Source organism: Eptatretus burgeri, chromosome 10 (genome assembly GCF_056783735.1).
Source record: "Eptatretus burgeri isolate ZD-2024b chromosome 10, Ebu_testis_v1, whole genome shotgun sequence".
NCBI lineage: Eukaryota > Metazoa > Chordata > Myxini > Myxiniformes > Myxinidae > Eptatretus > Eptatretus burgeri.
This window is the reverse complement of record NC_140970.1, coordinates 97,406,490-97,434,192: the sequence shown is the minus strand read 5'-3', so window position 1 is coordinate 97,434,192 and position 27,703 is coordinate 97,406,490. Positions and strand designations below refer to the sequence as shown.

The 27,703-nt window shown below is 42.6% G+C and overlaps 3 protein-coding genes across 4 annotated transcripts in view; all 3 read right to left on the bottom strand.

Annotated features, from left to right (window-relative positions):
• The window catches only part of LOC147019214 (ubiquitin carboxyl-terminal hydrolase 2-like), a 359,775-nt gene extending 356,387 nt beyond the window's left edge, over positions 1 to 3,388 (bottom strand). Inside the window, exon 1 of the mRNA XM_085899555.1 lies at positions 3,262 to 3,388. The gene's annotated coding sequence lies outside the window, so the exon portion shown is untranslated. The remainder of the gene's footprint in view (positions 1 to 3,261) is intronic.
• An 83-nt stretch (positions 3,389 to 3,471) lies between these two features.
• On the bottom strand, positions 3,472 to 18,903 carry LOC147019213 (beta-mannosidase-like). Of its 2 annotated transcripts, none has more exons than XM_085899565.1 (6): positions 18,765 to 18,903; positions 17,545 to 17,619; positions 17,294 to 17,353; positions 10,957 to 11,099; positions 8,494 to 8,751; positions 3,472 to 3,780 (listed from the first exon to the last, which is right to left on the bottom strand). In XM_085899565.1, exons 2-6 carry the CDS (start codon positions 17,570 to 17,572, stop codon positions 3,544 to 3,546), a joined length of 726 nt encoding a protein of 241 aa, XP_085755691.1. In that variant the 5' UTR covers positions 17,573 to 17,619; positions 18,765 to 18,903; the 3' UTR covers positions 3,472 to 3,543. The 2 variants fall into 2 exon arrangements, with proteins under 2 accessions (XP_085755691.1, XP_085755692.1); XM_085899566.1 differs by lacking the exon at positions 18,765 to 18,903 and adding an exon at positions 17,871 to 18,110.
• On the bottom strand, positions 18,765 to 27,355 carry LOC147019212 (ubiquitin carboxyl-terminal hydrolase 2-like). Its single transcript, XM_085899567.1, has 6 exons — positions 27,338 to 27,355; positions 26,132 to 26,284; positions 19,966 to 20,087; positions 19,699 to 19,839; positions 19,288 to 19,454; positions 18,765 to 18,932 (listed from the first exon to the last, which is right to left on the bottom strand). Exons 1-6 carry the CDS (start codon positions 27,338 to 27,340, stop codon positions 18,811 to 18,813), a joined length of 708 nt encoding a protein of 235 aa, XP_085755693.1. The 5' UTR covers positions 27,341 to 27,355; the 3' UTR covers positions 18,765 to 18,810.
• Between the last annotated feature and the right edge of the window lie 348 nt (positions 27,356 to 27,703).

Genomic DNA, 27,703 nt, shown 5'->3' with positions numbered 1-27,703 from the left:
TCTGTTTGTACGCTTCATCAACCCGTTGTTTATGAGCTTTACCAGCACGTGGTGTATGTCGCTTAATTAACCGTGTATATGCATGGTTTACTTTATTCTCTTTCTTGTTCGCGTTTTTATTTTCTCACTCGTTCTTGCACTTTGTTCTGTCTTTTTTTTCTTCCCTTTGCGGGCAATCACCCACATCATCGGGTGATTTGAGAGAGCGCAAGCAGAGTGGAGGAGGAGGAGGGAGTGTGAGGAGGTGGATCCAAGGACCATCAGGCCAGACCATTGGGCGACAACTCAAGTGTGTCGAGGCCACAACACCAACCACAACTAAGTTCTCACCTCTCCCTCTTCTCACCCCTCATCCCGTACTTGCCATTTCTTCGGGTGTCTGGATCCATTTTGTGTGGAGGTGTTAAGTAATCGCTGTAATAATTCCAAGGGTGGGTATGTCACATCGAGGTAATGGGAATGTTGTGAATACTTGCTAGCCTGCCATTGACAATACAAGCTTGAAACCGTCTTGAATTGTCCTGTCGTGTTTTGATCACGGCATGGAATGCCTTAGGGCCATTGACCCAAGGTTGATTGGCCAATGATAGACGACAGGATGCGGCTCGTAATGCTGGTTCATTCTGCCAATTAACATCCATTGCGCATCTACCAGCAAGATTCCCTATCTGGTACAGTCATCTCACAGGTACGGTAAACCAACCCTGACTGTGAAGACCTGACCAGAGGTGAGTGTTGTAGATGGCGTCTGTGGCCTTTTTAGACACCTCAGACTGTCGGAGTTATCCAAGAGCAGCGAGGTCCATCACAATGTGTTGTTAAATGTCAAATGTTGTCCAGATATTGATCAACGATGCCCTCTGAGGAAAAATCCATATTTAGATAGGAAGAATTTATTGTCAATTCATGCCAATTGTTTACTTTGGGGTGATTGCATAATTTTAACACCCAAATTCAGATAGTCATGAGTCTCACTCTGGTGTAGTCACCATGAACAATGTTGCCAGGAGTTACATATGGGGGCCTGGAATAGACCATGACATACAGTCCTCGCTGTATGTGTCACCATCACACTTGTCAGAAGCTTACTCAAGTTCCAACCCATTCACCTCTAAATGTGGCCAATGTGCAGCTTCGACCACGGTTTGATGACCTTGATTATGCTGGACTCTTTCTGGACAGAATATTCCTCGTCATTGATACCCATTCTAAGTGGATTGAGCGTGTCATTCATTCTTCAAACTCCTTAACTATTACCATTGAATCCTTACGAACCATGATCATGAACCTCCCTTTTGAAATATTATGGATTATATAACTTTAAAAACTTAAAACATTATCGTATCCAGATCCGGATGTTCACCAAAATCGAATACACTTGTCCTCGTCACACATCTAACCCGTCCGTCAAATTTTGTCTGAATCCTTTCATAATTTTTTGAGATATCCTGCTCACAGACAGACAGGGATGACAACATAACCCCCATCCACCTTTGGTGGCGGAGGTAATAAGGACTTTCAAATGGAATTTATTTCGGAATTGTCCGTTAGTAAAGTGCCAGCTTGTGCATCGATAAACTACACAGACAAATGAATACTAACACAACATTAGAACATGTGAGTGGTGTGGATTGCAGATTTTATGCGAGCTTCAAAATGACGTCCTGGCGTTGACCTCGTCCCACCCGCTATCCACTCAGTATAGTAGAGGTCAGTGGTTGCCTGTCCGTGATGAGCGACCGCCCCGAGAACATTTCAGCTATGCTTCAGAAAATTCGGGAACTCAAAGTGAGAGCGGAGTAAGAATAAGATTTGACCGTTGATTCCATTATGAAGGTGACCATATGGGACATCGAACAATCGGGGACACAGCGATTGTAGGCGTTGCTCAATAGAATCAATGTATCTACCAAATCTAGCTCAAACAGCCGATAAATGAGGGGACAGAGCCGATTTGACAGTTGAGCCCATTGTCATGCTCAACAAACTAAAAATCAAACATCAGAGATGAAGGGACTGTTCAGTACAATCAGAACTCTCCTTTTCAGCTGATTTGACCAATAAATCAAGAAATTGTAGCAATTACAGGAATTGACATTTGAACCCATTTAAGATCACATGAACAAAATTTGATAAGTCAGGCTAACACCAATTGCTAGGAATGTTGAGAACATTAAAACGGAATCGCCCGTAAGATGAAAACTTTGAAAAATCCCAAGAGTTGACGGAGCAGAAATTAAAAATTACCTTAACGGACATCAAAAAAACTTGGGGATCGTAGAGGCCACAAAGAATCAATACTCCCAGTTGGTGGTGTATATCTGTTGATGTTTTGTTGTTTTGGTTTTATTTGCAATTGTTGGAGCTGTATTCGTTGTTTTGGTTTCTTGTGTGCCATCTTCCATTTGCACCTGTCTTTGGAATATTTTTTGCTTTCGATGGGTGAGAAATATTCTCTGGTTTGTTGTTGTCTTCGTGTTCGTTTACAAATTGGATTCAGTAGTCTGTTGCACTTTTCACGTATTCTTCCAATCCTGCAGTTGTCATTCTGTGCGCTTGGTTGCGTTATATCAGGCCGCTACCTCCTCGTCTCGGCAGGAACATTCTCGGGATGCAGTGATTTTTGTTAAACATTTTGTGGAGGGTTATTTATTCGTACGCAGCCTGTGTCCAACATTGGAGTACTGTTGAAGTATAAATCAAACTTCTTCATATTTGTAAATAATAACATTAATAACTGCTGTAATTGAAAGAATTTCATGTGAAAAATAAATATTAATCCTGTATTACATTTACATTCACAAGCAGCTGTGTGCGTTTCATCATTGGTTAAATTTCTTCTCTGATAAATATTGGACCTTGAGAAAGACGGTTGTGCTTTTTCCCTATTGGATGAATTTTGCTGAGTTCATCCCTCCCCAACCTAAAGACAAACCACAAGCAGTTCCTTGTCTTGTTTTGTTCAACCATCTCATTGCACCAATGTTTGCTTAAGTGTATAATAGGACATTTGCTGGGGAACCGAGAGAGGGTTTCATCATTGCTGGAGTGCCTCTCTCTATACGTATGTTCAAGTGATTCAACTCTGTAAAATAAATTGTAAAAATAATCTGTGAGTGAGTTTTCTTCCACAGTACCCTGGATGCATTGTTTAGTCTCAACCCTTTTGGTCTCTCCATATGAAAACACCTTTGTGCTCTTTTCAAGCAAGCTGAATGACAAGTTGAAAAAAACATCATCGTATGCAAATGAAATTTTCACCTGAGGTTGTCAGCCATGACTCCACATCAACAGATCTTCTAGTACTCACTGTGTCCATGGTTCTCTGTCAGACATGAATTGCTCTACACTTCATTGCATATTTCTGTCAGATTGTGGCCAGCTTCAAGTATTCTGGAATACATATCATTATTGGCAAAGCACTTTTATGAAGCTCAATAATTATGAACAAGCAGAGAAACCAAGCAATACTTACAAAAACATCACTTTAATTCAGGGTGAGATGAAATACAATTTTCCTACATGCCTGATTGTGCCACAAAGTCACTTCTGAAAAACATCAGAGAGAGATGTCACAGTGAGTTTCCTCTTTAATTCTTGTGCTGTTGTTTCTTGCCAAGCCCAGAATATCACTTTCTTTACAGGCTCCACCATGAGGAAGCCATTGTCTTCAAAGCGTCCGTGTAGCGTGCCAGCATCCAGAAACACAAAAGGACTCACTGCAGAGGCCTTCAGAACCACTGTAAATCTCTGCAGTCCAGCAGGGTTCACAGCGACAACCTGGAAATGAACGTCGAGATATAGCAAAATATCTTTGTGGTCTCCCTTCCTGCCAAGCTTAACAAGCCATATTATTACAGGTTTTGAAATATTCAGAACTAGTGAATTATCCGATTGGGGGATTTTTCCACGTGTTGGTGGAATCTGCAGTTGCCGCTTCCACTTCATTAAAGTTAAGTTTTCCAAATCGGATTTGTCATGTTTTTCTGTTATTGCTTCATCCCTGTGATGCTGTTTGTGTTTTTGGCCAATTTTCCATGATAAATCTTACCTTGTGCTATATTTGTCAAATTTGTTTTCGTGTTGTTCATGGTCTATTCCTCGGTTAGCTGCCATGAAAATTACATGTCCTTCTTGGTGTCGTATTTCTCGTTTTGCTTCTTTCTTCCTGAATATTGAACTTTCCACCTCCTCAATGTTATCCTACTTCCCCTCCTTACTTCAAAATAAAAATAAAAACAAACAAAACTAGAACGCCACTCTTCAGTTATGACGTCGGCAGATAAGCCTCCGTCCACATTATTACACCATTATACATGTGTGTACCAAGTTTGATTGAAATCCCTAAACCCGGATCCAAAATGTTACATAATTCTGACTGCCAGCCCATGCATCCGATCAGGCTGAAATTTAAAACACATTCCTCATGTTCTCTAGATCATAATTGTGAAGTTTCACATTGATTGATGAAGCGGTTCAAGAGAATTAATTTTTTTTAAAGATTTTTGTTCAATCCAATATGGCTGCCAGACCATGTGACCTCTTAATCATTCGTGAACATCCCAAAGGCTTGGGGAACATTTAGGTGAAGTTTCCCCTTGATCTTTCAAACTGTTCTGGAGATTTTTAAAGGTTTATTCTTCAAGAAACCATCGCTCTCCAACTATGTGACCTACGATGTCATAGGTGGAGAACTTTTTGTTCTGCATGGATAGGCGATCATACCTGTAAAGTTTTGCCGTGATCTGTTCAGCTGTTTCGGAGAGTTATGTTAAAAACAATAAGGCTGCCGAACCACATGATTGATGCCATCGATTTTTTTTCCCCCCATACAATTTATGGACAAGATGAGCCACAAAAATTTTCATACTGATCCGATAAAGCGTTCAACACATGCAGTTATAACGTCATAATGAAGACACCTAGGACGTCCTCAAAAAAAATCACACTCATTTCCCATGTGGAGTACTTTACATGTGCCAAGTTTCAATGTTTTTCCATGGAGCGGTTCCAGAGATAGAGGTCCAAAGTTTTTCCTTTTTCCAACATGACTGGCACATCACATGACCTATGACATCACGATTATCATAAAAAAACATTCCACATGAGTCATCATTCATGTAGAATGTTTTTAATCGCACCTCATGGTGAAAATTTTGTGACAATCGGATAAGCGGTTACATAGAAAACAGAGAAAATTAGCACGGATGGACATATTTACAGATGGACAAGATTAACACAAAATGCCTGTGGTGACTTCGTCAGTGAAGACATTAAAAAAAAAAAAATTCACTCCACAAGTATCTCATTCTACTTGAATTTCCTTCTGCCTCCTGCACTCCATTCTTTTTTATCTCCCTTTTCACAATATCTCCAAAGTGAATCTTCATTGAATAGCAATGCTTCTTCCTTTAAAAATGCTTCATTTCCTAACTTCTCCATCAGGAGTACCACTCCTCTTCTTATTACCGATATATTCCTCTTCTACTTCTTCACAAGACCTTTCTCTGTGCCTTCAACAAAAACTCTTACTTCCCATCCATGATTTTTATCTCCATTTGTCCAATTTGGGATTTTTGGAATCGGCATCCCTCCACTTCATATCCACTCTATCTACATTCCTCCTTAACCCACCTACTCAAAGGTCCTCCATCCCTCAATGCCTCTTATTCTGTCCCTAACTGTGTGGACCTCAAACATCTGAGGTCTCTGTTCCAACCTGACAGATCTGTCAATCCAGGCCACTGCTAATAAACCGGACATCTGTTTAACAGAAACCTTCCTCCCACAAGACATCCCCGATTCCTTGGTGTCTTTCTCCGGTAATTGTCTCCTCCGATTTGATAGGGCTGAACCCAGCCCCGGCGGCGGAGTTGCATCCCCATTAAGAACTCAAGTTCTCACTGCCCCTGTACTGATCTTACCTTTGACTGTGACCTCCCCTCTGCTTCCACCTCTTGTTTGACTGTGACCTCCCCTCTGCTCCCACCTCTTGTTCATCTGTGTGTTGTACTGTCCTCCAAACAGTGACGATTCCATTTACATCTCTCTCTGACATCATGGACAAACTTTTAACCATTCATACCAACTCCCTCTTCCTTGTATGTGGTGATTTTGATTGTCACCGTGCAACTTGGCTGGGTGTTGGTACCTCTCTCACCAACCATGGCACTTCAGCAAAGGACTTTTGGGACTCCATATGACCGACTCGATTTATGAACTTTCCAATCCGGATTTCTCCCAATAGCAAATCCTGCCTTCGGGATTTGGTGATGACAAATTTCCCCACAAATGTCTCCTGCTCCTCCTCTGCTCAAATGCTTGTGAGAGTCAACATAAACATCTCAGAGAGATACCTCAGTGCTGGTGAGTCTGGCAGTTCACTCAGGCAGATTTATAGGCACTGCAAACAGCCATTTCTCTGCAGAACTGGTCTCCCATATCCAATGCCCCTGATTGTTAACTCAGCCTGGGAATTGTTTCACAGAAACCTGCTCTCTCATGCGCTGATCCATCCCATCTCATCTTCATTTATCCCACTCTTTTTCCCACCCATGGTATGCTGGATCATGTGGTGAGGCAGTTGCTTTGAAACAACTGGTCTTCTCTTACTGGAAAACAAACAACCAAAAAGGCAACCTCAGCTCATTCCACAAAGCCCTCAACAAGTGTGTGTCCATTCTCAGGAGCCAGAAAACAACATCTGCCCAACCTCAAGATTGAACTTTCAAACTTTCTGCCCTCCTCTAAAACCTGGTGGTGTCTTGTTAAGTCTTTCTCTGTTGTATGCTCCCCTTCCATCCCTTCCCTCACTTCAAATGGCACCACAGCTGACACCACTTGTGAGAAGGCCAAATGCCTCAATTCTGTGTTTGCTTACAAATCTTGTCCCAAACTCCTCACTCTCCATACCCGCTGGACCCAGTCGCACCCAATTGATCCTGGACTTAATGTCTTTTGCACCTGAGAATATGGAGAAGTTACGAGCAATCCTCGACTTCAGCAACCATGATTATGCAACTGCACCAGATGGCATCAGATCACATGTCCTAAAAACCTGCTCGGCTGCTCCCTCTCCCGCTCTCCCTCTCTCTCTCTCTTCCCTTTTCACCATAGATCATACTCCATCTGCTTGGAAGTCAAACAAGATCACTACATTACATAAAAGGTACAAAAACTGATCCCCTTAACTCTTGACCAATTAGCTTACCTCCAACCATCAGTAAGGTCATCAAATCCATCATCGCAGTTGAAATGAAATCCTTCTTTTTCTCCAACGGCCTCATCTCAGATCACCAATTCAGATTCAGACCAGGTCACTCCACTTTGGACATGCTGCTCCCACTCTCCCAACAATGGATGGAGACCCTCAATGTCAGATATGAGATAAGGGCCGTCTCTCTGAACACATCTCGAGCTTTCAATACAGTCAGGTATCCTGCCTTGCTCTCCAAACTCTACTTATGGCATCCAAGAGCCAACTCCACACATGGCTTACTGACTTCCTCTACTCTCGTAACCAAATTGCGGCTCGCTTGAAACAGAATCCTTTCATTTTCCTCTCCCCGTTAAGGCTGGAGGGTCCCATGGCAGTGTTCCTAGCCCAGTCCTATTCCTGATCTTCAGAAATGATCTCTCTGACTCAGAAAAATCCTCTTTAGCCATGTGCTGATGACTCCACCCTCTGTTGTGACATCCTTCATCATCCAGATAGGCAGGCTACAGCCTCTTCCCTCTCTTCAGACTGTGATACGAAAAACAAAAAAAATACAAACTTGTCAAACATTTGGAATACATCTTTCAATCTGGACAAATCTCTCACACTCACGATCTCTGTCCAAAAGGACCATCTGGCAAAGCTCCCCCTCCCCCTCCCATTTACATTTTAAAACAATCCTCTTGAGAGAGTTCAACCATTCAAACTTCTGGGTCTTACTTTCAGCTGAGATCTTTCTTTGACAAACCTCATTTCAAAGTTGGTCTCCAAAGTCATTCAACAACTGGACATCCTGCATTGTGTAAAGTCCTACCTTGGCACACCTGAACTTCTATTCACCTATAAAGCCTTCATCCGCAGCTTGATGGAGTACTGCTCTCCTCTCAGGGCTGGCTACCCTGCTTCACACCTTGCTTAGCTCGATGCTGTGCAAACCAAGGCCTTCAAGATTAGTTGCTTTATTTTGCCTTGTATATAGCCTTATAGCCTTGGTTTGCAGCAACAAAATGTGAAAAATTTGAAATGGGGTGTAGACTTTCTATAAGCACTGTAGATTAGCCGTTGCAGCAAAAATTGGTATTCCCGTCAGTGAAGAGACAGGTCTTGTATATATGCGAGGAAAATTTAAACGTGACCTCGAGAAATGAGTCAATAAAAGGACATGATGATGATGATGATGATGATGATGATGATGATGATGATGATGATGATGATGATGATGATGATGATGATGATGATGATGATGATGATGATGATGATGATGATGATGATGATGCCTGCACCAATCCATGGAGCCCTGTGACACGATGCAGGGGAACAGGAAAATGAGAATTCCTCTGCCCATAGTGGATACCATTGGAGGTCATGAGTTGGGCAGTAAGCAGGCAGAGAGTGGGAGAGCAGTCTGCACATGATGCAAGAAGCGTAGAGAGGGGACGTCGAAGGACCGACTGGGAAGTGCGTGCATGCAGCAGAAATTCTGAACTGTTGAGATGGCATGCTGGTTGGAAAGAGTCCCAATGGTAAACAGTCAGCTGCAGAACAAGAATGAATGGAGAATAGGTGAGTGGGGAAGGAGCATCGAGAAGGTTTGATTTAAAAGAGTTGGCCTTGTTGCGTCACCTTTGGTTCGATGAAATCTCGTGGATTATTATGGTAAGACAAAAGGGTAAGATAAGAAAGGATGACAGCAAAATCAATATTGCAGTCATCCACCAAAATAAATAAATATTACATACACAAGACATTTTAAGGAAAAAAAAAGAATAGTGTACAACCTTGATCATGCAATTGCATTGTAAAGATGGTCAGTGATCAATTGTTAACAGCTGCAATTTCATATTCACAGGTCATTGACAATGACCAGGCCAATTAGGAAGTGAATCAAAAATATTATTGAGGGAATGCAAGTCTGAAGCTTCATTCTGCTCCTCAGAAGCTTCAATATGAGACTTTTAAAATGACGTACGAATGATAATGAGGCCTTTTGTGCATGTGCTGTGTGCGTATTTTCATGGATTCAGTTCGGCTTGTCAGGCACTTTTAACCTGGCATTACGAGTGAGAAATATAAAATTAAATTCTTTTTAACATAATTTTCAGCATTTAGATGAAAGAATGGCAATTTCAAAATGGTTAACCACAATTCTTCTGTTCCTGAATGCAAATCGGACTCGGTCTGCCTGAATGTTGGGAATGACAGCATCGTCGTTCCAATGGAAGACATCCATTAAATAAATCACCAAGCCTGACATGTTCACACGAGGCAATCCCACAAGGTTCAAAGTCCACTCACTGATCGGGATGGATTTGGGAGGTCGGGTAGACCGTGACCGTCCACAGGCCCTCATCGTCGGGAGTTTTTGCAGTACGGGCTGAAAATATAAACTTTTTGGGTGAGATGATCAGAAAGTTCTCCAAATGTTTTGTTGCGCAAAGGCACGCTTTCTCTCAGGTGCTTTTCCAAGTATTTTAGCTTATTTTGGAAGCTTTTTGAGCCATTTAGGTATTAATCTTTCTCTGGCACACATGATATATGCCCACGCCCCGATTACCTCGATCACGAGGGATTTCTGCAAATGTGCGCTGAGCATTCTTTGGCGGATGACGTCATTTTGAAAGGCTTATATTGCAGCAATAACAGTTTTGCAAGCGAAGCAATAAGTACTTGTAATTGTGTGCAACAGTCAAACTAATCTGTGCATAGAATAAAAATCTATATTAATAACTTTGAGTGAGATTGCAATAATAATTAGTAACATAACCCCAATTATCTGTCCAAGTAAATGTGTGTGTGTGTGTGTGTGTGTGTGTGTGTGTGTGTGTGTGTGTGTGTGTGTGTGTGTGTGTGTGTGTGTGTGTGTGTGTGTGTGTGTGTGTGTGTACGTCTCCTCCATAACTCCAAAACCATGAAACCTAGCGGCCTTAAACTTTGCATGCATACGAAGGGAACTCCAAGGAGGTGCACGAGTGAAAATTGGGTGTTTGGGTTAATTAAAACACCCCTTTTGAAGATAATAAACAGCCTTATTTAATTATATCCTTCATCAGGCACCATCCTTGGTCACCTCGCTCTCTATGGGGTCTTAAGATGAATCCTGGGTTACCGGTGGGGTCTGAAGCCACCATTTTTTGACATGCTCAACCACCCCTCAACTTGGAACATGCTGCAACGATTTCTAAACGATGAAGTTTTTTTTGTCACTTTCCTCACTCATGCTTGTCACCTTGTCTGTCTTGAATGCCTGATCATCATACATACAAATCATCTGGATACATTGCAATGCTTATAAATGCCCGGAGACGCCAACATTTATGGCTTTATTTCATTTCCGCGCATACCATAACTTCAAGAATCTCTTGAACTAAACCAAATAACAAAATTTAAGTTCCAGAATTGAACTTAGCATCAGTTCCGACTGCTAAAAAAGATTATATGTATCTGTGGGAAATTTACCTCCTTTCTCTTTCGACTCCTTGTACCTCCCCCTTCCTCTCTCTTCCCCCGTCCCTTCCTCTCTCTTCCCCCGTTCCTTCCTCTCTCCCCTCCCACACCTCTCGTTCTCACGCCTCCCCCCCCCCCTTTAGTACTCCCGTCAGTGAAGCAACGGGTGGTATTTGCTCGTTTATCAACACCACATGGATTTGCATAAGCAGAAGAAATGCATTGGATTAAAATAATGACAACAAAACAAGGTGGTTATTATGGTGAATGTACAACCGAAATACACTCGTTTTTACCTTCAGCATCAACTTGAGATCAAAGTTTAGTTCAGACACTGCATAAACCAGGAGATCCTCTTCATCTTCAAACAAGATTGGCACTACTGGAGCAAAGAAGTCTTTTGCAAAGTAATGAAGCATTTTCCACTTTCCACTGTATTCTAATGGGAAACAAAAGATGAAATAAAGTAAAACATTTTTGCATTAAAAAGGCATTGTTTGCACCCAGACAAAAAAAGCATTCCTTTAGTGTCGTAATTCTCAAGACGACTGTAGTAGGACCTGTTACCAACTAGAGTATATGAGAGTACAACTCTCACATGCTATAGTTCGAATTGGAGCATTATTGCCACACACACACACACACACACACACACACACACACACACACACACACACGCCTTTGTGGCTTGAGGATCAGGATGGCGTTCCGCGACCAGTCACGTTTCTGCCGGACTGCCTGGAGCCCTGGATGATTTCGTGCTGCAATGTTGGCAGCAGACGTGGCTCGTTTTTGGGGTCATGGAGGAAAGAGGGAGGTTAACACTGAACGACCTGATGCTGCTTTTGGCCGAGTCGAGATCTCAGCCCGTGGGGTGATTCCCGGAGGGAGAAATCCCGACTGGAGCGGTGGGGATGGGGTATGTGGGAGAGATGAATCGAGTGTTGGAAAACAAGAGAGCATACAAAGGGAGGCAGACTCTTCCAGGCAAAAGCCTTTGTGTCTGTGCAACCACACCGAGCAGCACAACAACACACCATTATATTACAATAATGTAACAACAGCACAGCATTGTGTTACAATAATGTAACAACAGCACAGCACACAAGAAGAGCCACCGGAAAACGGTCCACGGCCATAACATCTATAATGGCGTGACCGTGACCGTGACCGTGACCGTGACCGTGACCGTGACCGCGACCTCTTTCTTTTTCTCTCCCTTCTTATATAAAATGTATTCATTCCCTCATTAATTGTACCAAAAAGTGACACACAAAGATACCAGGCTAAATAAATGTGATTATCCTCCTAGAATACAGTAAGTCATCACTATCCGGAAGTCCGTATGTTGTAACCCGTGATGGAGAACGTGACTGAGGCGTTCTCTTCCCCAAAAGCCACGCCTATGCAGCAACGTGTCCTGTCATTGGTTTGGTGAATAAATGGCCATAACTTGGGAAACACTTGTCCGATTAATATCAAACCTTGAAAAGGCACATACACAGGTCCCCAGAAATATACCTGGCAAGTTTCAATTAGATCAGACCAGTGGTTGTCGAGAAACAGCGGTGACAGACACACACACACACACACACACACACACACACACACACACACACACACACACACACACACACACACACACACACACACACACACACATTGCTGGAATAAAAGATAGATGTTGCAACAGGACACTAACATGCCTATGTTCAAGTGGTTATGCTCTTTGAAAACCAAACTTTTGTCATGTGTCAACTATGACTACCTTTTCATATCCATATCCACATCATGCTAAATTTTAAAATGATATCAATCTATCGAAAAAACTTACAAGACAAAACATCAAAACTGCTGATGAGTCACACACATACTGTGAGGCAAAAGTTCTATTCCTATACTTTGAATATGTCTATAATCATGAGTTCACTAGTATTTATTCGTATTGGTATAATTATCGTTTCAGCCTGCCTGTTTGTTGCAAGATTCCAGACATCTTCATCAGAACTGTCATCTTCATCTGAAGATGCAATTTCCATGTCATCCTCCTCTTCCTTATCCATTGCTTCTAATTCCTCTGTCTTTGGGATAAGACTTTCGGGAAGTCGTTCCCCTTCGAACCAAACCGGTTTGTAATGGTCATCAACTCACTGCCAGCCATTTTCTTCAGTGGGATGCTGCTCTATATCATTTTGATCTGCTCTTGCCCACATGTTGGCAACAAAGGAAGCATGCTTAGTGTGAGTATTGAGCTCATCTTCGCAAGGTTGTAGTCCACTTGCATCCATGCCCCTCAAATTGGCGAGTAGGTTTTTTCCATTTCCCCTTGGACCGTATGTCTTCATGAACTTATCGTACCTACACTTATTCAGGCTGGTGTTTGCACTATCCTTAGCTCCATACATTGTGGCTTCTTAAATGGGATTGGCACCAAAAGGATCACTTGAGAACTACTGATCCTTCATCAGGAAGGTCAAAAGAATATTTCCATAAAGTTTCATTGATGCACTTGAGATGTGTTTTAAATGTGAAAGTCGCGCCCCTTTAGGCCGTTCTTCAATGCATTTTGAAACAAATTCGACACTTATGAATGGCACACCTGTAATCACAGTGCCAAATTTAAACTTTTGGTACAGGTTTGATCGATGCACTCAAAAATGTAATTTAAACTGACTTGGGCGGGGGGGGGGGGGACTTCAAGCAGCGCCCCCTACTTAATGCACCAATTGGAAAACTTAAGAATGATCATTCGGAGGTCCCCATCCCACCATCGGATGAATTTTGCTCTCAAACCTTTTGACCCCAAGGTGTAACACAAATCACTGTTTGCTCCCAGATGATGTGGTCCCAATCTCCTCCTCCCCTTATGATGTCAAAATTGCACACATAGAATACTTCACCTGATAAAGTATGAACATTTTTGAGGTTCATCTGGGGATAAATTGGTCCACACAAAATAAATTGATGACATCATGAGTCATGTGGTTTGGCAGTCAGATTCTTAAAAATAAAGATTAAAAAAACCATCAAAAATCTTCTCTGAAACTGCTGAACAGAAAAAGGTGAAACCGCACATGTATTTTTTTCAGTGATTCTTTAGCCTATCCATGGTGAACAAAAGGTTCAACTGTATGATATCACAGGTCACATGGATTGGCAGCCACATTGGACTTACCCAAAAACCAAAAACAAGCTCAAATGAGCTAAGATCCTCATCCTGTTAATGATGAAGTCATAAAAACGAATATGACGTCATTGTGATGTATCAGGTTTGCGATAAATTATATCTGTGCTAATGCCCGGCTTGATTCCCGCAAACAAAATTCAAACAGCTTGCCTATTTTCGGAGATAATGGTATCGGTGATTTCCATTTGCGGTGATATTATGACGTCAACTTTTTTTCTTGGAAGAATTTCCAAAATCGGAGATGGTTACTGCCTGCGCGTGGGCTTTCTGCATATACATGGCAAGTTTCACGAAGATCCGATGAAAACTCTGGGTTGTGAAACAAAAAATGTCAAAAAATAGGAATGAGGTCATAAAAATTGATATGACGTCATAGTGATGTATCATATGTGCGGTAATTCATCTCTGCTCATGTTCTGTTCGATTCCCATAAGCAGAATTCAAAAAGCTTGCCTAGTTTCCGAGATAACTTTTAGGCGATTTCCATTATTTTCTAGGGGGAATTTTCAAAATCGGAGATGGTATCTGTCTGCGCAGGGTATTTTTACAGATATATGCCAAGTTTCAGGAAGTTTCGATGTAAACTGTAGGCTGTGAAACAAAAAAATCCACAAGAAGAAGATGAAGAACAACAACGTGAGTAAGACTTAGAGATCCTCCACGAGGATCTAAAAATCTTCTCCAGAACAGCTGGACAGATCAACGGGAAATCTCACACAAATGTTCCCCAAGTCTTGGTTTTGATTCCATTTGATTTGAATTTAATTAATTTTAATCCCATTCTGAATTCAATTGAATAATCACAAACGTCATGGGTCAGGGTCAAGTGTCCGATCAAAGTGGGATGGATGTCTTGATAACCGGTCATAAATGTCACTGCCAGTTAGGTGTAATTAATTATGTAACACAGCAGCACAAAAACACCACACAAAACAAGTCCTGATGAGGGTCTGTAATCTCCGATTGCTCTTTTTCTTGGTGTAAATGTGTAAACACGTCGAAAGGTCTGAAAAGGTCCAAAGATCTGAAAAAGGTCGAAGGTATCTCAAGAGTGTAAATTAAGGTCCAAAGAGTCAGAATTGTCAAAAGTAGTATCAAGGTTCCTTCAAGGTCTGAAAGGTGTGAAGGTCTCCAGGCCGAAAGGGTGAATTGGAGTCTGCAGGGCATTAGGGGTTCTAATGGGTCAAACGGGGTATATATATTGTTGTGGTTACCAGATTCGCAAACCACCATTCAGGTCCCTTAGGTGAGGTATCTCGGTAAGTGCATGTGTAGTTAGGCCCAAACCCGTTGTCTAGTGGGAATACATGTCATTTATACGTGCTGCGACTCTTCAGGATAGCCGTTTTTCTTTCACTATCTTTATTTTGGACCAATCGCCATCACCACAACCACAACATCAACCACCAACCACAACACCGCTTCACCACAACCGCCACGACCTTTACCGTCACAACTCGCCACCATCGCATCACCGTCATCTCGCGCCACTCATGGGCACCGATGCTGGACTCGTGTAGGGCGCACGTTGAACAGCGTGTACAAAATCACGGATTTTCTGCTTCAAAAACGGATCCAAAACGACACACGCCCACTTTTTGCCGTCCAATCGGTGAGCGAGGGGCGAATTGGCCCGCCCCCAGGGCGATCGAGATATGCAAATTTGTGGATCAAAAGCCTTCACGCCCAATTTTTGTCGGGCCAATGGGGAGCGAGTTGAAAGGTCAAAGGGAGGGGGTCAAAGGCGAAGTTACGGGGGGATAAAAGGACGGTGTTCGTCAGTAAAAGGGGTAGTAAGAAGTCGGAACGAGGAAGAAGGGAGTCGTAAAGGTCGGAACGAGGCGAAGGAGAGTCGGAACGGAGGGGACGAGCTGTGGAGAGGCGGCGAGTCGGACGAAGGGTGCTCGCGTCGTGCAAGGAGCTGCGCGCCCGAGGGAGGCCGGCAGCGCGACCTGGCCGAGGTGGAGACGCTCGTCGCAGATAATAAAGATCCTCTATACCCCGAGCATCAGCAACCCCCTCCTGTTCCCCCCGCGCTGAGATAGTGCGACCAAGGGGGCCCCGTTCCCACCCCCTGCCAGGCACTGTCCACGAGGCCCGCGGGTTGCGGGGCCATCGCCGCTCCGCGTCTCATCACCAGACGGGTAGGCCCGACCTGGTCTCGGCCCCAGGCCTACCTCATTCTTGAGGGTATTTCTTTTCCTTGGTTTTGGGTATGTGTTGTCGGCGCCGTCTGTGAAGTAGAATTGTATAAGTGTTGCCGTGTGCTCGGTAGTCGGAATTAGCTCTGCACTGTGTTTTCACTTTTGTGTTTGCTTTTTGTGTAAATGGAATTGTGTTTTCTTTTTGTGTGCATTTGGTGGAATTGTATTTGTGTGCTTCCCGTGTGCCGAGAATAAATGTGCTTTATTGTTGAACTGTTTCCCGCTTCGCTTCGTCTTTTCCTCCATTGAATCCCCATCTTGCTTCACGTAAAGGGTTGGTAGTGGGCTGAATACGCCCGATAATTAATCGAACCGTCGAGGTCGACGATAACACCGCTCGGTTATTCTGATAGTACGGAACGGGTCGCTTAAGTGGCCCGTGTCCGAAGTCGACCTGCGGCGAGGTGCGATCGCCCGGTCTACCCTCCGCGTGGGTACTTAGGTAGTTCGAATTTGGCGAGCAACCCTATCCCACGCGGGGGCTGATTGGCTCGATCGCGGTGAGACCGAAAGGTCCACCCGTGACTGGTTCCCGGCGTTAGTCCGAGAGGGTCACGACTGGATTGTCCGTCCGGTGGGCGACGCGCCGCGATTCGAGTTACGTGGCCGTCGCACGCCGGCGGGCGCGAAAACCGCAACAATATATATATATATATATATATATATATATATATATATATATATATATATATATATATATATATATATATATATATATATATATCGTGTCTTCGGGGGTCTATGGGTTACATGTGGTCCAAAGGGTCTTCGGGTTCTAGAGGGTCTTCCGGCTGTGTCGGGTCAAGTGGGGTCTCAAGAGTTTTAGGTGACGAGGGGGCTTGAGTGTATTGGGGATCAAAAGCATCTAAAAGGCCTTCAAAGGTCTTAGCATTTGAAAGGGTGTTATGGATATTCGGGTTCCAAAGCATCTTAAGTGATGGAGGATGTTGGTCTCACATCTTGTGTATCCTTGTGATGAATGAGCCGCTGGGGGTTGAGCCCCGACTTTGACTGCTAATATGATCAACTTATGTGAACACTGAACAGCCATACATCTGTGAGCAACTTCAACTGGAGTCGAAAATTCCTTCTTGCTTCTGCTCATCAACATCGAACTTTGAGATTTATATTTGAAAGTGTAGTTTTCAATCTTCTCTTTTACCCTTTTGCTTGATTCTCCCCAGAAACCCTGTGCTCAGAACACAAGTGGAAACGTAACAATTTCATTCCAAACACTCTCACCTGAAGCCCAGTTTTGAGAACCCCACTGCATCGACAACATCTCATCAAGAAGAAGAGATCCTGGACATAATGGGCAAAGAGAAAAATCTCACATATTAAAGAAACACAACATGGAAGACAATTATGATGATTTATTGTTCAAATAACAGATGTACAGGATTGTGCAATAAAAGGTTGACAAAAATTAAACATAGTGCAGTGACATCATCCACCAAACAATGTCCTCAACCACACCCAGCACTGGAATTCACTTTTCTGAAACAACACTTCTCCCTCCATTCGGTCCTTCCACTGATTTTCTTGTAGGTCTGGTGTAAAACTCGGGGCTGAGAGAACAAAGCAACAAAGATCAGTTACTTATGAGAACCATTTTATCAGAACAGGATAATGACAATATGTCTGACGTGATTATGCACAGACAGAGCACTTCCTTTCAAGCTGTCTGGTTTGGGTGTGACGCTCAGCCTGACGATAAACTGGCAGATCAGTGCTTTGCAGGAGAGATATAAGAGCAGGTGCGACCAAAGTCCAAATTCCCACCATAACCTCCAGAGGGCAAGAGGCAACCCAAAAATACCTTTTCATGACATCTTGATTCCCTTCTTGCAAGAACTGACAATGAATAGTCCCAAATGGGACAGATGCTCGTCTCCCAATGGAGGGCGGTCATAGTTGGGATCCATTCGGTGAAGGTGAAAAAGTTAATTTTCAATTTCCTTGGATGGAAAATTATTATCAACAGACCTACCTTGATCGCTCCTGAAAATAAAAATAACCCGGATGACGGAAAATGAAGCAAAAACATGTGTATTGTAAACTTCATTTTATATATATATATATATATATATAAATATATATATATATATATATATATATATATATATATATATATATATATATATATATATATATATATGTGTCTCGAAATGTGGAGTGTGAGGAGGACTCTCCCGATCTCCATTGGACATCGTCCTGCACCAAGGCGTCCCCTCCAACCCAGAGGCCGAGGCCCAGAGACTGTCAAACAGACAAAGATTACATGGTCAGCATCATTTGCACATAAAACGGAGCCGCCTATCTGGATTTCAGGTTTATTTGCCCTCATCACATTGTATCCTTGGATTCGGAAGGCATTTTCATGGGATAAACGACTTGGGAGCTTTTTAAACATGATTTATAACTCTTCCCTCCCTCACCATAGTACCTGGGGTAAACCTGATGTTAGCTTTGTGGTTAGAATGACTGGCTCAGAATGTTTAGGTCCTGAGTTTGAGCACGCAACCATTGAATTAACACCAGGTGGGGTTGACTTATTCTGTCATCTCAGCCCATCATCCTTCCAAGATCAGCAAAATGAGTACCAGTGTACTGGTATGGGGGTACAGCATCAGCGGCATTGTCACACTCCAAGAAAATAATAGCGACCTGGCAGTCAAGCTGCCATAGCAAGAAGAAGAAGAAGAAGAAGTACCTGGTGTGTGGCTGTTTCTGCCCTTTTGCACAATATGGTGGCATCTCTAGCACGAGGTGCGGCCCGTCGGACTGCGCCTTCGATGGTACATCAGCACGTAAGCATCTTTTTTGCAAACCTCACGCTCTTCCGCAGAGAACACTTCATGATCATCAAAACTCCTCCAGCCTGTACATCACACCGTGGGATCAGAAAACACATCTTCAAAACAAAACTATTATCATTGCAACATGAAACGATTATTTGGCTGCATTGTCCTTGAATCTAGTCATCAATAAAATAACACCAACATTCACGAGTGACCCAGTTATAACAAACAATAAGCGTTTAAAAATATTCTTCAAACCTTTACAAGTTAAAATGCTTGAAGTATAAAATAAATTCCTTTAAAATCTTTTTGGTTTGGAGATCCTTATATTCAAATGACTTGTGATATTCAACCCCAGATAAACTCACAAACAGTAAAACAAACAAACAAACACAAAAAGCATCGAACAATTTCCACTCGCTCCTTCAACCTTACCGAGGACACTGTTTTGAGTGTCAGAGGTGCATGGCCGTCGTGCGATGGTGGTGTAGTGTGCCAGGTCCATTAGCAATCGTTTGTGTTTGATGACAGCATACAGGTCGTACGTTGTAACTGCGCTTGTCATGACAGCATCGCCACAATATGGCGCCATTTCAAGACCACTGCAGCAGAAAGGTGCATCAAACAATGTTGTGTGGTCGATCAGGGAGAAGAGGAAGAACAAAGACGTGAACATATTGATCAGGGTAAAACAAATCCAGACACACTTGTCCTGGCTCATGGGACAATAATTACTTCTCTCTTGTTATCCAAAGCTGCAAATGACAGTCTATTGTGATGAGTTCTGATTGGAGTTGCATGTTCTGAGAGCAATATGTTGAGGTTTCATCATTCCCAGGTACTTACCTCAATGGGAAGTCAACAAGGGTTTTGATCTTCTTTCCCAAGTTGTTGAAACGTAACAGGTGAAGGATCAGCACCTCAGGAAGGTGACTAATGCATCCCTGCATCGTCCCCTTTTTCATTTCATTGCAATCAGAACAATAACTGGAAAGCACAATGAGACACGAAAACAATCATGGAGGCGCATTGGCATCTGATAAGTTGTTCATATTTAGTCACACACGGTCTCAATCACCTTATCTTGGACCATTTACTACATTCACCACTTACCATTCTGTATCACTTTGGAAAAGCAATGACAGGCAGTCTGTGAGATGAATCTTCTTTTTATGCTTCGCATTGTGTGGCAGAGGCAGCGATAAGCAGGAGAAGGATTCAAAATGCCTCGATCCCTGAAAACAAAGAAAAACCCAAAATAAGGGGGGAGGGGTAAAGAGGGAGGGAGGGGGGGTGTAGAGTTATATTCATGAATGTAAGAAAAATCATGGAAAAGAGAAGATCATTAATGAAAGAAACAAGTTTTGTGAATATAAAAATTATTTTAAACTAATTGTTTGATTGGTTAAAGAAGAGAGAAATAACAGGAAGAAAAATTCATGGAAGAACCCCCACCACCCCCTCCTCCATCACGCTGCAATCTTCCCCTCACGTGACCTTCCATCACCTTCCCCTGCCCTCCCCCTCATCACACTGCCTCCTTCCCCCATCCACACTGCTTCCCCCACCTCCACACTGCCCCCCCCATCATGCCGCCTCCTTCCCTCCTCCACACTGCCTCCCCTCCCCTCCCCCTGTCCCTCACGTTGTCTCCTCCCTTCCTCATACTGCCTTCCCTCCAATGTGCTGCCTTCCCCTCTTTCCTCTCACCCTATCCTCCATCAAAACACACGACCCCACCAGAAACTATCCGGATGTTGAGGAGAGGAATGTGTGAATTGGAGAAATGAAAGCTTTTCTCTTATTTTTTAAAGCAGTTTTTTTAAAACACCAACACCCCCTCCCCTCCTCCCCTCCCCTCCCTCCTTTTCCTCAAGTTCCCCTTTGAAATGCCCAGAACACACATTCCCCTCCAGACAACCACACTCCCTTCTTTCCCTCCTCTCCCTTTGCCCTCCCTCTTTCTCTCCACCCCCCCTTTAATATTCCTATCTGTGAAGTAACATGTTGTATTTGCTCGTGTTTATTTTAATAAGTGAGAAGATTATCCAAAACGGGAAAGTTTAAACACATAAAATATATCTATCTCTATCTCTATCTATCTATCTATCTATCTATCTATCTATCTATCTATCTATCTATATATATATATATATATATATATATATATATATATATATATATATATATATATATATATATATATATATATATATATATCCACACACACATATATATTATATATATTTATATATGCACATAAATATAATGACTCATCCATGCCCTTTCTGCCAAATAAGCTGCATCAAACAAAGAAGAGAGATGTTGGTTGGTCGTTCTTAATTATTTAAACATTGACTGCTTTTGTCATTTGCACATGGTTCATCCTTGGGAGCCTGATTGGTACGTATTGCTGTCTGCGTTGTTGCTGAGGATTCGCCAGTAAGCGAGGAAACCGGTCCGGCTGCTGATGGGGTGTGCAGCATTGGGGTTCTCACGTGTGTACCATTTGTGAATGTCTTAAGAGCTGTGGAGGAACTCTGGGAAGGGTTTGAAACAGCAAAGGGCTTACCTTTGTAGCCTTTCTTGGTTGGTTTACGCAGCTTCTTCAGGGAGAAGATCATGGGAGGAGACGATAAATTTGTATAATCCCAGCCACCTGGGTTTATTTGATTAGGTGAGAGCTGATTGGTTATTCCTTCCATTCACAGATGAGAGATGTGTGTGGGGTCTGTAACGTCACAACTGGTTATCATGGAGGGGACTCGTATATCCTGGGGTCCATTTATGAACGTTGAACTCGAAGGAACACAAGCTCCATTATAGTGACAACACCGGTGCATTCAGGAGCATCAAGAGTACCAGGATGAAAGGTGAAGCCGAACAGCTCCTTTGTTTCACCACATGGCATCAAAAACATCACAGATGAATGAACAATAAACTGATACAATAATGAACTTGAACGGCACTCAGTATTTTGCATACTTCCGACAGGCTGAACATTTTACGTTTTATATCCCACTGACAGGCCGGATCGAGATCCGGACCTGAAACAAAATCTCATCAGTTTGTTCTCATCATGTGACCAACTCATTCACCAAGTTCGCTATTTATCATTTTTGGACTGATCACTCAAAGGTGACGAATCACTAAAATAATAACAATAAAAACATTGTCATATCTGGATCCAGATCTTCACTGAAATTAAATCAATTCATCCTTGTCACACACCCAATCTATTCACCAAGTTCGTCCGAATCCGTCTGTAACGTTTTGAGATATCGTGCAATATTTAGTTTTTGGCTGTATTTCTCAATGGATGAGGGGAATGATCCCTTCCTTAAGGACAGGTTCTTCACGAGTCAAACTGAATTCAGAAAGAGAGGAAGAGAAGAGAGAGGGAGAGGAAGAGACAGAGAGAGGCAACAAGCAAGAGGGAGAGTGAGAGTGAGAGTGAGAGTGAGAGTGAGAGTGAGAGTGAGAGTGAGAGTGAGAGTGAGAGTGAGAGAGAGAGAGAGAGAGAGAGAGAGAGAGAGAGAGAGAGAGAGAGAGAGAGAGAGAGACAGAGACAGAGACAGAGACAGAGAGACAGAGAGACAGAGAGACAGAGAGACAGAGAGACAGAGAGACAGAGAGACAGAGAGACAGAGAGACAGAGAGAGAGAGAGAGAGAGAGAGAGAGAGAGAGAGAGAGAGAGAGAGAGAGAGAGGCCATGTTGTTGGCCATAAAATGTGTCGTAAATGATGGAATTGTTGAAATACGATTTGTTGTTTTCCCACGACTTCGCTCCTGCAACCTGTTCCACAAAACATACAAATGTGTGAGCAACAGCCATTTCACAAAAACGTAAAACAGCCAGGAAATGGTGGCACTCCAATGATACCAACGTTCAACAGAAAAGCTTGAGACTGAGAACAAGAAACAAAAACATGGAAAATATAACAAAGAATAACAAGTATTATCAAGGACATTTGGCCCATCATGACTGCACCACACCAATACCAGATTAAATAAATCCATCAATCCATCAAAAGGACTGAAGTAAATGGGATTTGAATCTGGTTTCTCAGCATCACCAGCCATTGGTTCAGATAGCAATGCTAAACACACCGAGGCAAGCTCTTGGTTCTGTTCTCAACAAAACAGACTGAATGAGAAGACGGTTCCACAGAGCGAATGACGTGAGTGCGAGGCAAGACGGTGTAGGACGAGATTATAACCAAAATTACGTCGGTAGAAACACAAGCAGCTCGCGATCACTGTTAAAATCAGGGGCGACATGTAGTGAGATGGATGTGAAGAAGATCCAGGACAATATGGGCTTAGGAGGATCCATTCCCAGCTACTTCAACAGTGTCTGCAGTGTTAATACATTTCCAAGAGAAAGACAGAATTAATGACGAGATGCAAGGAACAGCTTTAAATTTCCAGAAATAATTAAATCCTTCAAGTTTTATACAATAAGAAGATTGATTAGTGAATCAGGAAGGAAAAATACACAACTCATGCAACAACGACGTGGTGATTCTCCAAATACGAGTTAATCCTTCATCAAACAGACAAATTAATTGCTCGTCTCATTTGCCTCTGAACCACTCACGACATTATTCCACATTTTCTCACAGTAAACAATGAATATTCCTCAATAATTAAACTACCAACAACTGATCTTCATTCAAGGCAAACCCGATGTGAGACTGATAAAGATCGGTGTTATGATGGGAAGTTCTGTCTGTGACACTCTGTGGATCAATTGCAATGAATACGAGTGTTAGTGTCTCAACAACGCTGTTGATGTTATAAATGTTCAACAGGGCCATATTTACGATGGGGCAAGTCGATCACATGATCCAGGGCCGACACAAAATTGGGGCCTCCACATGTTCGTGAAAACACATTTTTTTTGTTTAAATAAATGCCAACAATTTCTATCCAATTAAAAAAACCTGAGTAGTTTCAACGAAATCAAGAATTTTATCAAACTTTTATCTGGATAGAAGGGAAATGTAAGCATCCATATTTATTCAACATATTTGTCATTTTTTTAGGTTTTAGAATTTTTTTGATCATGTGGAAGTAGTTGATATCTACATCTGTCTGTTGTTTCTACATCTGTATTTTGTTTCATTTCATCACGTGACATAATGAGTCAGCAGCCTGACAGTCACCGTCACCATGTGCATGAGAGTGGCGCAGCGAAAAGGAAAAGACAGATCGACTCGCTGCTGTCATTGCGAAGACCCCGACAATTGATCAGTGGTACAAGGGATCATCCGCTTCAAGTTCTCAGCCGCAGACAGAAGATGAAAATGAAGAAGGAGTCCAAACTGAAGATACGACCGCTGACGATACTGAAGTCGATGTCACTGAGGGAACGGGAATTGATGATAACAAGGATGTGGAATTCACTGCTGTTGCTGCTGCAGTACCAGGATTGGCTGATGACGTTGGACTGTGGCCTGGCGTTACAACAGGTGAGATCGTTGATTAGTGGGTGAAGCATGGACTTTCTGAGCGACAGCATTGTGACGAGCAGCTCTTCAAGCAGACTTTGGAGAACCAAGAACTGTTGCCGCAGGGAGACTACAGTAGATCCCAAAAGTGCATGAAGACTCTGTTTGAATGAACATCGATGGGACAGGAAGACTGATCTCTTGCACACTCATGAACATTGAGAGTGACCTTATGCGCCAGCTGTCCATTGATGAAATTGTGGATGACTTTGCTAGTCAGAAGGTGCGTCGAGTCAATATGACAAAGTGAACTTCCCACATAGCAGCAGCATGATCTTGTGTATCTGATAATTTTATAAACATCGTTCCACCTGATGTATATTATATTGTTATTTGCAAAATTTTCCAACCCCTCCCCCACTCTGTCGACTCTGTACTCTCTGCTCTCCACCTTCTCCTACTTCTCACTCAAAATTTTTGGTAAATACGATGACTAATTGTTCTGTCGGTGAAGCGACGGGCCGGCTCTGTGAGTTAATATGTCAATTTAAATTATTCCATGGACTTTAAAATGTCAATTGCGTTGTTCTTCTGGTTTCACTCAGAAACAAATCTCTGAGCTACTTATACTGACCACTGTGAAATGGTGGTGCAACATCGGGTGGCATTGGTTCAATTTGTACAACGACAGAGTAAAATATCCTGGTTGTGAAATAAAATTTGGCATCAACATTATTCATTCCTGTTCTCCCGTCATTTCAAAAGTGAATGCTGAGGTTTTCAAAGGCAACATGGGAAGTGGCCGCCGTAAAGGGGAGACACACGAACGCACGGACAGACACTATGGTTTGCAACTTATCAAAAATAATTTCCCTTCCAAGGCCAAATAACTTCAACACAGAAAGAGATCATTCAGCAAATCCAGCCTGTACAATGGTTGCCAAAATATGAGGAGAGGAGAGGAGGAGATTGGGACCATACTCTGTGCAGAGCATTGGTGCTGCTTTAGCAATCTCCTTGGCTATTGGGCACAATCCTGGACGGGTCGCCACTCCGACACAGTATACCAGCATGCTGGCACTCATTTTGCCGACCTCGGAAGGATGACAGGTCGAGTTAACACCACCTGGTATTAATTTAACAGCTGAATAGGATTTGAACTCAGGACCTCAGGATCCAAACCACACCACCTGAACCATTAAGCCAACTACAAGCATAACATTTGACAGTAGGTCCGGTATGTGCTCTATCCTTTGTAAATGTTTGACATCAAGCAAGGAAGCACCACACACCATTTTTGAAGCCTTTGATTTTGCGAAATATTTAGCCGGGGTTGAAACACCGACCACCTCAACTCAGAGCGGACGCTCCAAGTGGAACGAATTACATCATCGAGTCCACCGATAATTAAATTTGAGGTTATTTTGAACCTTTGAAGTTTATTATTCAACGTTCTTTTCAGGTGACAATGCCAAATGGAGGCGTTTCTATCATTAAATGACGACTTTGCACCGCAAGCTTTCTTCAAAGACTTTTTCATATCGGCCACTGTTATAAAGAATGCAGACATGGTTTGTTCAACTTGGTGATAAACCGAGGGTCATATCTTCACGCAATGTTCAACAAACCAATTCCATGTTGTGTTTATATGTTTAAAATGTATCTAGTTTGTCATCATGCTCTTTTTCTGGTTGAATATTTAGCTTTGAATGCGTGCTCAGCTTTTCAAGCACAGTGGCCACCAGAAACGGGAATTAGATGAACCCACTGACAGACACCACGGTTCCCATGATGTAATTGATGAAGGGTGGAAATTCATAGTTACACTGTCAGGAAGATGGAGCAAGTCGATATTGCAGTGGCACGGAGGAACCTGGTTCAGTTCTTCATGGAGTTTATCTAGAATGACCATCAGACATTCTTGGGCATCATGTTGCTCCCCATCATTGAAGTCAGGGGCCACCTTGCACATCGCCTCCTGTTATGAACAAGGGATTGAATGGACACATGATGTTGAACAGGTGGAGCTTATAATTGTTGATGGAATAAGTAATATTTTAATCAATGCCATGTTTTGTACATTAATCTGTATGAATCTGTTATAAATTTGGAACTTTTAATCTAATCACAATGAATATCGAGAACAAGGAAAGATTGCAAACCCTCGTCCAGACTTGTTCCGTGTGGTTTTATGGTACGTATTCTGTGGACGTTCTCACATTCCAATTGTACATACTTTATAGACGTACTCACATTATAATTGCACACACTTTCTCGTTGCACTTGGTTGAAAAAAAAGAGAATGTGTCCGACTGGCTACCACGAGGTGGTGATGGTGGCCAACGTGAGCACATTCTGTGCAGAGAAACAGACAAACGAACAAATGAAATATCACTCACAGAGCGACACTTGGCAAAATGAAATGGCACTCCTCAGAGCGCAGACCTCCGCCAGGCTAAAGAGTTTACGTTTCGTATCCCACTGATAGCCCAGATCTGGATCCCGACCTGAACTAAAATCAAGACTCTTCATCCTTGTCACACACCCAATGTGTCCACCAAGTTTTGACCGAATCCGTCCTTAACTTGAGATATCATTCATGCTACATATAGTTTTTGGCCCTATCTCTCAATGGTGAAGAATCACTTGAAAAATTCTCGTATCCGGATCCATATTAGGATTCAGATCTTCATTAAAATTGTGCATTGCTCTTTTAGGTCGGTCACTTATACACAAAAAAATTCAGAATGATTGCCTGAAAACTGTGGCCAAAAATCGTGGGAGACACAGACAGACAGACAAACAGACAAACGCTGCAGATCAACATACTTGGCAAAAAATTTTTTGCAAAGTTTCAAAGAAACAAACACATGGAACCAAATGCAATCCCTCCACTTTGGTGAAGGTAAAAAGATAACTTGTCGGTGAAAGTGAATGAAAAAACAAAAGGATTCCGAGCTCACCATAAAGTACACTGGATTGACAAAGTAGTCTGTCTTTTTCTTGTTGGTGAACAATTTCAGGACTTTACCATCAACAGAGAACTTGTCCTTGTTCCAAATGGCCGTGAGGAGTTGACTGAAGAACTTTGTTAGGTTTCCAAAGTCATCACTGTCAAAGTTCATTCCTGCCGGAGGAATGACAAAAGAGGACAGTGAACGGAAGAGCAGACAACGAGGTTTCCTGATCTTGTTCAGACCTTGCTGTTGTGCTGGGTTTGCTGTGTCAATGGGATCACTGATGAAAAACACCAATCTCCACTCAAATACATTTCAAACTCCACATTGTTGTGAAGAGAAACAAGGGCAAGACCCTGCTTGGTGATGAACTTACCAATAAAGTAGGCCAGCACATCCGGAGTATTGGCCAAACACTGGACCACACAATTCAAGTAGCA

Excerpts from the sequence above, each read along its gene's own strand:
- LOC147019213 (XM_085899565.1), bottom strand. The coding sequence starts at position 17,572 with ATGGAGGGAGAAGTGTTGTTTCAGAAAA. Across the intron at positions 8,752-10,956 it reads ATCTCAAGTTGATGCTGAAG|CTGACTGTTTACCATTGGGA; the intron begins GTAAAAACGAGT and ends CTTGTTCTGCAG. Across the intron at positions 3,781-8,493 it reads GGCTCCATGGATTGGTGCAG|GTTGTCGCTGTGAACCCTGC; the intron begins GCATCATCATCA and ends GTTCATTTCCAG.
- LOC147019212 (XM_085899567.1), bottom strand. Across the intron at positions 20,088-26,131 it reads TGCTCCATCTTCCTGACAGT|GGATCGAGGCATTTTGAATC; the intron begins GTAACTATGAAT and ends CTTTGTTTTCAG. Across the intron at positions 18,933-19,287 it reads CACTCAAAACAGTGTCCTCG|GCTGGAGGAGTTTTGATGAT; the intron begins GTAAGGTTGAAG and ends TGTGATGTACAG.